Below are 12,062 nucleotides of genomic sequence, written 5' to 3'. Positions count from 1 at the left end.
TTGAACAGTTCCAGAACTGTAAGTTTTATGTCTAACAACTTAAGCTAGAGTTAGTAAGAGGGTTTGTTAATAATTTTGCCATTTTGTTAATGGGAAGATATCTGTGATGGGGCTGCAGTTGATCCAGCCTGGACAGGTTTACTGTGATGGTGATAGTCAGTGGTCTTACTGCATTATAAATACCACTAGCTAAGACATTCTGTTAACTCCTACATTTCTAGTACTCCTGGAGATGTAATTGTCATGACTTCATTCCTTAAGTTCTGCTCTGTCACTATAATTAGCACTTTTACATGTAATCACGTAGTCAACTGAGTCTTCACTCTTTCCCACACAGCGTGAACAAGAAAATGCAATGGCTTACCTTAAAAAGCAGCAACAAGAGCTTGAGCACATGAGGTTGCGTTATTTGGCAGCAGAAGAAAAAGAGCTGGAGAAAACAGACCGACAAGAGCTGGAGGATATCAGAAATGAACTTAACAGGTATAAAAAGTATTTGTAAGATTCCTCCCCAACTGTCACCTTTCCTTCTACTGTCTTGCTGTGAGTCTCAAAACAGGAGAATATTCAATTAATCAAGATTATAATTCTCTGTCAGTTCAGTGAAAGAACATAGATTAGTGTCCCTTAGGTAAAGATTGCATATTTGTAAAATGCAACACTACAGCAGTATAGAAAAATCCTTGTTTAACACCACGTGGTTTATTTTTTGTTAAGGTCACAGATGTACAGCACCAAGCTCTTTGTCTATTTTAAATCTTCAGTTCTAAGCATAACTGCTGTGTTAAGAAAAGAACGAGGCACATTTTATTCTTATTTTGAATACGTTAAAATTTTAAATTTATGTAATGTTGTCCTCCCAAAGCTGTCTGCACTAGTTTTCTATGTTGAACCCTTTTAATTTGAGTACAGTTTACATTACCAAGCAGAAGCCTTGATAGCAAGTATAGTTACATATGCACATACAAAAGGTTTTGTTAATATTTAAGTATTGCATTTCTTTTCAGTTGTAGTTTTTTTTCCCAGAGACAGAGTAATTTTTTACCTTTTACAGATTTCTTTGTTTTACTCTGTAGTTCTGTAGATAAACTAAAAACTTGATACAAAGATAATCAAAGTGAGGATTAATATTCTCTAATTTTTATTTTATCTGTATCAGGCTAAAACAGCAAGAAGAGGAAAGAAAGAAATTGCAGGATGCTAGAGACAATTCTGCTGGTAGAGTGGATAGTATTCATTGTAGAAAACTAAATGAGAATACAGATGATTACCTCTCTCGTCTGATAGAAGAGAGGGATACCCTGCTGAGAACAGGAGTCTATAATCATGAAGACCATATTGTGAGTGAACTCGATCGTCAAATCAGAGAGGCAATTGCAAAAAGGAGCATCACTATTTAAAAGCATGCGAAAAGTTTTAGAAAGAGCCGAAATCTGAATAGAGTGACTTTTATAAGCCTATAGTACTTTGTGAAATATATAATGTCATGCTTTGTTTTGCACATTATGGTCAGCTCTCTTTGAAGTCAATGTAAATGCTTGCAACATGTCAAGTTAAGCACAGTTGTAAGTTTTATGGGGGCAATGACTGTTTTTTAATATTTTTATACTCATATGTGTATATATATATGATTTTGTGTGTGTAAATATATTTATCTTGTGTACCCTCTTCTGAAATATTTCCTACCTCTTTTTGTATCCCCCTGACTAGAGTTATTTTTACTATTTTTAATATTGATTCTAAGAGGTTTTTAGTCAAAGTTGTTATGATTTCATTCAATTTTTAAAAATATCTCTTCAGCTAGACTAGGGCAAGCTGACATCAGCTGTTTTCTCTGACAAAACTCTTCATTCTGAGCTGAACTAAAACACTGACCCAATGTTAGTTTTTTACTAAATGAAAAATAATAAATTTTTGCTTCTCTGACTGCAGTTAACATAGCTAAGTTATGTAGTAAATAAGAGACATGGTTTTGAGTGTGAGGGGGAAAAATCAAACTTAAGCCGAATCAGTTACTAACTAGCCTGATTGTCCAGGGTTGCCCTACCAGTTTTGCACATGTCCTGGTAAGGTTGTACCCAGGAGCATGAAGACCTTATTCAGAAGTACACATGCATTCTTATATCAATCCCTAATGAGGAAAGATACCTGAAGCCATAATTCTGAGCACAAACTAAAATAAGATCTTTTCTAAGTCAAGGTGTTTTTTTTAAATCGGGATGTAACCACTTTCAAGTTATTTAATATGTGTTTCAAAACATATTCAGTCATTACCACTTAAATTGTATATAAAGTTTTTGTTTGACAAACGGTTTGCAAGGGAGAAATACATAATTAATGTTAGTTTGTCTGTAATCACAATTGAAAAACCTTTGTTTTCCAGCTTTCATTCCATTTCTGTTAAGTTTGTGTGGATTTACCTAGTAACAGTAACTTAGAACCCTGTCCATTCAATGGGCATTCTTGTCTGTCCTGTAGTCACAACAACTTCCATTTGAATGTCAAGTAAAAAATAAATCTTAGGATTTATTACTTTTAAAATGAATGAAGATACCTATGGAAAATATAGTGGTTTGGGTTTTTTGCATAAAATCAGTGAACTTTCTTAGAGAGGCTTGTATACCTGTGGTCTTCCTGTTTTGTGTGGTATTAATTATAAAATGGGAGGAGGGGTATTTGTATCTGGCTTTAGCTCTCCATGCATTGTTTGTCCTCCTCCTTACCATGAGGGTAGGTCCTGCTAAATAAACTATTAATTTAGACTCCTTAGAAAAGTTATAAACAAGCTGTATAAACATTAAGATCATATTTCCTGAGGAATACTTAAATACTTATCAATCCAGACTTCGTAAGAAATGCTTTTGTAAATGTATTTTTCTAAGTAGTGTGCTTAGAGATCCCTCTTCACTAGCAAAGAAAATACCACCCTCTTAAGTCCCATAGAAATCCATGAAATGCAATTTTACAATACTTTTTACATCAGATGTGTGATATCACTGATACAGGGTTATATGCAATTATTGTGAATGATGCAGGAAAACTTGTTCTTGCCAGGAAAACTTGTTCTTGGCTTTTTTTCTTCAAATGCTTGCTCACTTGTGTAGTTTCTTCTCTAGACACTGGAGGGTGCCTGAGACTTAAATATTGCAAAGACAGTGTTGACTAAATTTTCATTACTGGTTGGTTTTTGAACTGGTATTTTATGACTTTTCAGGTGTATTATTTTATGGAATAAAATTAAAATTCAAGTAAATATTAAGGACTTGGCATTTATTTTTTAACAATGGATTTGAGCAAGTTTTGTTTACTATTTCCAGTCATATGACAGTCTTTAGTGCTTGAATCTATAAAATAATAAACTTGTTAATGAAAGTTAATTGTCACTTTTTGGTTTTTTTTAATAATTTTTTTAAATTGAGTCTCTTCTGTGGCATGTAAAAAAATTGCAATCATGTTGCTGTATGTTTTAAAAAGAAACTTGAGTTTTCTTTCTTGCAAATCAAAGAAAAATGAAACTTAGAATGCTTTTTTTTGTAAAAAAAAAATTATAAACTTCATCATTTAAGCCATTTTGGGTCCATTTAGCCATTTGAAAGATCACAGCTTACAAAGTGCAAAGCATAAATTTTGTGATTATTAAAACAACTTACATAGAATGTTTTGTTTTATAGTCATTACTCTTAGTGTTCATTGTTTGTATTAGAATGAGAAAATTCTGGCTAATTTAAGCTGTACGTTTTAATTTAATTTTTTCCAGCACAATTTGTCTCTACCTTAGTCTGAACTAGTCCAGAAGCAAAATATATGTTTGTAGTAGATATGTATAGCAGACATGAGCTCACTGTTACTGTCTTTCAAAGAAAATTTTTATGTTGAGTTCTATTTGCCTCTTTATTACTTCAAAGCCATTTTAGAGCTTATTCAGTGGAAAGACCAAATACTATTTCTTAATCAGAAATGTCTCAAAATTTGTATCTCAGTCTTTCTTCATTGTATGAGAACAGATGCATGGAATAAGAAGCCCATTGTAATTTACCTGGTAAATAAAGGCTGCTGGAAGTGAGACTTGTGTTTGCAAGTTCGGTCCTGGTTCCATAGGTCAGAGAAAACATGGTGGGAAGAGGAGCAACTGCTAGACTCTCCTGGAATTCTGCCAAAGTGCTATTGATTTTATTGTACCCAGGTTCACTAGGGAAGCTGATGGAATGGTTTCAAACCGAGTACCCTTGCCGATACATTTCTGTGAACCCAGGTGGCAGGGGGGTCACTTCCATGTCAAATCAGTTCCAACTTCATTTGCCTTAGGATTTGGGCCCAGAACTTGCAGTTCACTTTGCATAAGGAAACTGTACTTGTACAGTCTAGTCTAGCAAAAGCATTAGTCCACTTTGAAATTAGGGCATTTAGAAGTACTGTTTTTTCATTATGATCTTCAGGCAGATGATCCCTCCCTGTGTCTTCATGTGGTAATTTTTCTTCCAGTGGTGAGGACTTGCTGTTGCCTCAAATTACTTACTACATGTTTAAATGTAGGGCTGGAAACCTGGATGGGGTGTTTGATATGGAGCATTCGCTAAGTTGGGAAACCTTAGAAAGAAATGGACCTTTTTCTCCTGATAATTGTTAGATTATTCCACAGAAAAATTGTGTCTAAATTCTTATTTATATCTTAAAGCAGTGGAATGCTTATACATATATCCGTGAAAAATATATGTCCAATTATTTTAGAAATAGTGCAGTTTTGCTTTGAACCTGAATTATTTAAGTGTATAGTTACATTACTGATCTTTATAGTATTTTTTTTATTTGGGGGTGAATCTCTAACCGCTGTTTGTATAATATTTCAACAGTGATCCAACACTTTTAACACTAATACGCTTTCTAAACTGCTGTTGTGGAAAAGAAGCATTGTTATATCTGGCACTGGGCTTTCAAGTATTCAATCTGCAGCTCTCCTTCATTGCAGTTTAAATGCTTCTCCCTTCCATCCACTGAGATAAACCTTAATGCACGGCTAAAAACAGAAGTCCTTTATCATATCTTCTAAGTGCTACTGGAGTATTTATGCCAGTTATTACATATTTACACAATTATTTATTTTGCTACTACTGTGCCTAAATGATCATGACCTGTGTCAAGGCTTGGATGGGAAGCACTAGCCTCGCTATTGTTAAAGACAGAGCTGTATAAAGGCGGCTGCATACTTAGATCTCATTTCATTTGTTTCTCCAGGGGGTTGTATTAGTAGTGTTTTCATTAGAAATGTTTTTACAGATGTCGGCTATCCAGATATGAAGTCCCTGTAGTGGAGAAGCAGTCAGGAGTTTGGCATTCAGAACAGAAAGGAAAAAAAATCATCTTTGAGAGACTAATTTATAGAAAAATAATTTACTGACTTTCTGATGTATAAATGTACAGTAACCCCATGGCAGCTTTAATGCAGAGTAATTGAATTCTTGCAAGTATGGTTATTTTCTATTCTGAACTCGAAAAAATGCTACAGCCTGTCGTTCCCCATCACTGAAGACTAAAATAGTCCCCTTTAATAATGCTGCTGGAAAAGTGATGTCCCTTGTTTTGTAGTCCAGTACTCTTTTTTCCAAGTGTAAAACTTGTGGTAGTTTGACAGCATTTTAAACAATTTATGTATTACTACAAAAAGTTTTGTTCTAACAACATACGTAGCGAGTAGATAGTTATGGAAGTGTATGAGTGTTTGAGCAAAGGTTTTTATGCAGTTACTGACACATAACTGCATTGACAAAATAATATGGCATCAGACGTTAGAGGGGGTTTACTGGGGCAGATGGAGTCTAGGAGAACAGTCCACAGCCTACTACTCTTTCAGCAGTTACTGTATGTTGCTCATGGCTTCAAATGTACTATGAAAAAAACTGTTAAAATTCAAAAATTGTTGTGAACTGTGAATATCATATATTTTGGTTTGCAAAGGCAAATGTAAATAGAGCAACAAAATTGAATCACCAGGGTTTGAGGAGCAGGCAATCAAACTAATATATTTTTTTTGTAAAATTTAAGAAGTAATGGAAAATCTCCAACATTTGTGTATTTGCTTGATAGCATAAGTGAGAGTGCTTTTTTGGTTTGGTTTTCTGATCTGGAGGTACAGAAAATAATTTTATTTATCTCATGTTAAGACATGTTCATTGTACAGACACCGGACCATCAGTATATTTGCCTGAAAAGGCTATTTTTAACAACAAGATTGATACTTAATAGGTCATCCAGATCAGGGGTGGAAAGAACCGTGAGCTGCTATTTGCTTTATAATTAAGCATGGACACGACCAAAGTTGCATCCCATTCATGTCAGATATAAAGTGGACATCATGCTTCTCATCTGAATGGATAACACAGTTTAATATTCTGTTGGAGCCGGGACTGTGGGCATGGTGCCATGAATACCCGTGTGTATTTGAGGCAAACCACAGAGCCTACCTGCTGCTCCTGGAGCCCTTCAGGCCAGGTATACGGCATGCTCAGTCTAGATAACATTATGTTTCCATAGCAATAGTGTTTTTTACTGCAGTTTTCCTGAATGTGGATGCAATGATTTAAGTACTCTAACTTACTGGTTTATCCTGACTCTCTGATAATAAAAAATTGGACTGATAAATGGGGCTGATAACCCAAAGTAAAAGGAAGAAAAAAACCCCAAACATAGAATATCAGAAGCAAGAACACACCAGTACCCTAGGGAATTTGTAGGTTCATCTCTATAAGAAGCAAGTGTTGTTTGTGGAAAAAGTTGTGCACCTCAGCAACATGATTATGTGTCTCTTAAGTGAGTTTTACCTCCTGCCCCATCCTAACACATATTGCAGAACACGTGGCTTGCTTTTTTTTTTTTTTTTTTTGTTCACTGACTATTGTCTTGCTGCTTATATATGGCAAATCATTAAAATGGTCCTGGATACACATTTTTATGCTACTGATCCCATTTGATTTACCTATATCATCATCAATGCATACAGCTTGTGTTAGCCTAATTAGAAATAGGAAGGCTTAGCAGGAGGGCATCTTAAAAGCCATTATCTCTCAAACACTGTGTAAGGGACTAGCAATGGTTTGCCATCCTGACCAATAACTTGTGTTACAGTACTATGTTTGTTCAACATAGCAAAATCTCTCCTGAGTTGCTCATGAAGGTGATCCCACTGGTAGGCTGAGGGTTGGGCGCCAAGTCTGTGGTTTCTCTGCCCGTCTTGGTTATAGGGGTGTTGAGTGATCTTAAACAGGGCTCTAGGCTTTCACTTCCTATCAGCAAAATGAGAATAATGTGGGAAAAGCTTTTCTGTGTAAGTGGTTCACAAACTGCTTTAAACTCCAGCTATTTGTGTTGTTTGCAGTTGTCTTAATGCCCTTAAAGGGATAGATACTGGCTTCTACTGAGGTGCTTCTTCAGCAAATGAGTATGAGCTATTTACTTTGCTCTTTTATAGTAGATAAATCAGTACATTCTTTCATTCTTCTTGCTAATTGCCAGTTCACCTGAAACCTTTAGAAAAAAGCAAAAATTACTTCAATCCTGCTAGGGAAGTTAAGGGAGTCTAAGGCCACAGCCTTACATGAAAGGCTAGGTTAATATTTTTGCTAAGAAATTAATTAAATAAAATTATTTGATGACGGCAGGAAAAAAGGACAAATTTTTTTTTAAGTTTTGGGTCTGCCCCAAACAAGATTTTTTTATTGCTATGTGGTAGTACTACTTACTCTGTTTCTCTCTTGGTAAGGTGAAGGTGATTCCTCATTATACTGATGCTTTGATGAATAGCTAGTTAATGCTTAGTTGTTACAGCTATTTGATAAAGAAAAGGTCAAGCATTTTTGCCATGTTCCATCTATTGAGTAAATAAGTAATTGCAAGGATTTTAGTGAAAACTTTTATAGGAAAATCATTTAATGACTTCTTAGTATTGAAATACTAATAAAAGCAAATCCGTATTATCCTAACAAACGTGACATATACTTCTGGAAATTAATCTTGAAGGTGGGGGAGGCCAACTCTTATCTAAGTAATTCTCAAATGCTGTGAAACCAGTAGGCCACTGCCCACATGACGCGAGATAGTCACAAACTCTCTGTCCTGATCTGAAGCTCAGTATGAAAACTCAGGGGATGCTGGGCCACAGATTGGGCCACAGGGGGAGGAGGAGGTGACTTTGCATCACTGCACTTTCCATCACATGGAAAAGATACTTTTACTGCAGCTCACAAAACCTTAGCCTTGCCCAGTATGGCAAGAAATTCCCACTTCTTTGCCAGAGGGGACTTTTACACGCACCCATTTTATTTCCTCTCTCCTTTTCCTATTATAAAATGTAATCATGATGATGAAAATAGCAGATTTCACTAGCAAACAAGTTAATTTAAATGTTTCTTTATAGTGAATAATAGAAAAGTTTGACAATTAAGCATGCAGAGAAATTCTTTGCTATTTTATTATTGTATTTGACCAAGCAACCTTGATCAAATAATTGTTTTTTGAAGAAAAGTATATGCATAAAATAAGTTTGTTTGCTTTTTAAAGAAAATTTTTATGCTTACTCAGGAAATCTTTCACAAATATTGGAAGGTTTTCATGAGTTTTATTTTTTCCTTCCTTTTTCCTTCCTTTTATGCTCATTGAGTAAGTCATTCATGTAATCTGCACCCTTATTGCTGGAAGTATCTCACATCTCTAAAAGTAGAATATCTTAACTAAAATAAATGCTTGTAGAATAAAACAACAACAACAACAAAGAGAGAAAAGCCTTCCTATGTGTTTAATTTGATTGCTGCTTATTTTTCCACACAAGTTTTAGATAAAAAGGCTTTTCATACTTTATGGAATGCAATTTTTTACAGAGCACAGACAGAATACTAACTTGTGTACCACAAAATAACAAGCTTGTATGGGTACAGGCAGGACTGCTGTTTGTACTACAAGATTCAAACTTTAAATTAGATAATTTTTGGCAGTAAAAGCACCTAGTCTGTTACTTATACACCAGTTAATCCTAACTTAGAAAAAAATGAAAGTCCATGTAGGGCCTTTAAAACCTTAGCTAACTTTTATACTGCGCTAAGAGATGATTTAGAGTGTGTCACATTAAAGACTATAATTCTTAAAATCTTCCCGCTGTTTTAGGCATTAGGTCTTTAACTGCTAACACTTTTTTTTACACAAAAATGTAAGAATTAATACTGAGACAAAATACAAAGCAACTTTTAGTGGGCTTAGTTCAACATTTTTTCTATGCTCACAAGAGAAGAAAGCAGGCATTTAGTGTTGTCTGCTTTTTTAATAGAGGAATAAGGACTGTAATGATGAATATCAGTATGAAGGAAATGGACTGTCCTATGTGCTTTGAACAAAGGTCTATATCTGTATGTGTGTGTGTGTGTGTGTGTGTGTGTGTTTAAATATGCTGATAAAAGAAGGAACATAATAAAAAGAATCCACACAGGTTTTTTGTGTTGGTTTCTTTAAGGCAGAGAAGCTTGCTTTATCTCATGGTGCTTTCTTGATTTTTCTTCTGTAGCACAGAGCAGTACTTCAATGGCTCAGCAGCCAGATTACATAAAGTCATTTTAGTAAGAAAAAAAAATTCTCTTTGAGGACACAAGAGGAAACTTGTAATCTGGTTCACAATATCTTCCATTTCTAATTCTCTTCTTATGAAAAAAAAAACAAACAAACAAACAACTAAACCAAATCCAACCATCATTTGGGGGTTTCCTTACAGAGATATCTCAAATCTTGCATTTATTCATGTAAGTCTTATCAATACATATTTTTAAAATATCACAACCTCAACTCCCTTTTCTAACTCCATTTTTATTATCACAGTATCTATTTTAATGGCTATTAAGCTGCAATGTCCCTACCTTATCTTTGTCAGTTAATGTATCTAATTCCACCATCCCAGAGGGAATAAACCTGAAGCTAAAGCCTGCAATATATTATAGAATCAAGAACGCTTATGCAGAACAAACAGAGGATTTAGCTTGGATAAACAGCAGAGAGCTCAGTGTCTTTTATGTCCAGAGCTCAGGACTGGATGAAGAAAATGACTATAAATCAACCCTGAGAAACAACATAACATAAATGTTGTATGTTTATTTAAAACTTTATACAATCATTTATCTGGGCTATAGCTCAGTTTCAAAAAGTGGTCTGCTGTAATGAGGTACTGAGACTAGCAGTGATCAAGAGTAAAATGATATATAGTCTTCAACCAGAATTTGCTTATGGGAAGAATGGAAAGCACTTAAGCAGACACCAAGTATCTATAGCTAGTAGATCAAGCAAGAGGATAATGCAATAATAACAAAAACTTTGATAAATTTTTTCCTGTTTCTCTTCAAAATATCACATTTCTTGTAATGTGACATTGTTTTGAGAGCTAAGCAGCCAGTAATTTATGCTTAAATTTTCACATTTGAATAAAGACTGATTTGTTGTGAGTGCCTGAGGTTTGACATGATGTTCTACTAGACCTAAATTTTAAAAAAAGAGGCAAAATCTTTGTCTGGCCTTGCATCCCAGGGATAGGAGCTCTTTAAAATGTGCTGCTGGTTTGTTTTTTGTTTTGTTTTTGTTTGGGTTTTTTTGTTGGTTTTTTTCTTTTTTTTTTTTTTCCTCGCAGAAGCAAGCACTTTTGTGATTTCATGGCTAGTAATTGCTAATTTTTTTTACTTCAGGAAATATAAGAGCCACTGATGATACATTTACTGACTAAAGGGGACAGGCAAAAAATATAATTCAGCTTTTACTGCAGAAAGAGATTTTCCCCGCAAATACTTTGCACCCAGGACTGTTCCAGAAGATGCCAGAGTTTGGCCCCAGGGGTGCCGAAGCAGCCATGAGGTTCCAGTTCAGGGTTTAGCCAGGACACCCCTGGCAGGACCGGTGCACCTCCCACGGTGTGTGGGCACGCTCTGGCACGCTGCAATTCCCAGCACAGCACCTTCTGCTTCGTACCAGTGGTGCCCCAGCAGATCTCCCTCAGTGGAGAAGATTCTGTATGGGCACGCTCTGGCACGCTGCAATTCCCAGCACAGCACCTTCTGCTTCGCACCTCAGTGGTGCCCCAGCTGATCTCCCTCAGCGGAGAAGATCCTGTGTTCCGTGGCACAGTAGGTCCCACCCAGCCCTTGGCAGAGTGGCTTTGGCAGTGGCAGCCACTGTGCCTCTCCCCAGGTGCTGCACGCAAAGGTTTTCAACTCCGCCTGACAAATCACCCATCACTTTGACAGTGCATTTGGGCCTGAAACTCTATAAATTTTTCATTTCCTCCAGAGATGATCTGGTGGCAATTTAAAGCCTGCTCTCTGTTATCAAATTAATGTTAATTTAAGCTCTCTCTCTTACTAAATTAAAGTTAATTAAGCTGTTCCATGTTACTCTAGCAGTATTGGAGGACTACAGGTCTATTTGTCAGACACTAAAAAATTAACCATAAAAAAAAATGGAAATCAAGTCACACCATTTTCACCTAGATATTTTTATTTATTTCATGGTCCATGAAGATGAGGGCCTCCAGAGATGGGGCTGACTGAAACACTGTATCTCCTAACCAGAACATCAGAGGTGAAACCTTCTTCCTCCTATTTCTCCTCCGCAGCTGACAACACCCTGTAAAACAGTGCTGTAAAGAGCCCAGGCTCATAAATACTTCTATGCCTATGCAGCTCCGGATGTTTTCAAGCAAATATATTTATTATGTCAATAACTATAAAAAAAAAGATTACTTATTCAATAATTCATAATGGTTTCAGAGCTGCTGGAGGCTAATATGGCTCACTTTACTTTAGATAACTTATAAATGTAGATTATTTTCATGACAGACTGAAATTACTTTCTGGTGAATATTTACTTGAGCTTTAATTTTCCTATTAACCCAACATGTACTAGAAAAGAAGATGTTGGTGGTATTATACTTGTGCTGCTCTCCCAGATGCAATAGCAAATCTCTGAGAAGTGTTCTGTGGAAACAAGGTCTTAAAAATTCCTCCATGCAACAACAGCAGAGCAAACTCTTGTAGGTCTTTTTGGTA

At 35.7% G+C, this 12,062-nt stretch overlaps 1 protein-coding gene across 1 annotated transcript in view; it reads left to right on the top strand.

Annotated features, from left to right (window-relative positions):
• Positions 1-4,078, top strand: part of CEP120 (centrosomal protein 120) — a 39,125-nt gene extending 35,047 nt beyond the window's left edge. The window contains exons 20-21 of the mRNA XM_039733113.1: positions 338-483; positions 1,160-4,078. Coding sequence (XP_039589047.1) covers positions 338-483; positions 1,160-1,400 — 387 coding nt within the window. The 3' untranslated portion in view covers positions 1,401-4,078. The remainder of the gene's footprint in view (positions 1-337; positions 484-1,159) is intronic.
• The last annotated feature ends 7,984 nt before the right edge of the window (positions 4,079-12,062 follow it).

The sequence above is a fragment of the Passer montanus genome, unplaced genomic scaffold (assembly GCF_014805655.1).
Source record: "Passer montanus isolate IOZ18808 unplaced genomic scaffold, ASM1480565v1 scaffold83, whole genome shotgun sequence".
Lineage (NCBI taxonomy): Eukaryota > Metazoa > Chordata > Aves > Passeriformes > Passeridae > Passer > Passer montanus.
The sequence above is the reverse complement of the archived record's forward strand: the minus strand, read 5'-3'. Positions and strand labels throughout refer to the sequence as shown.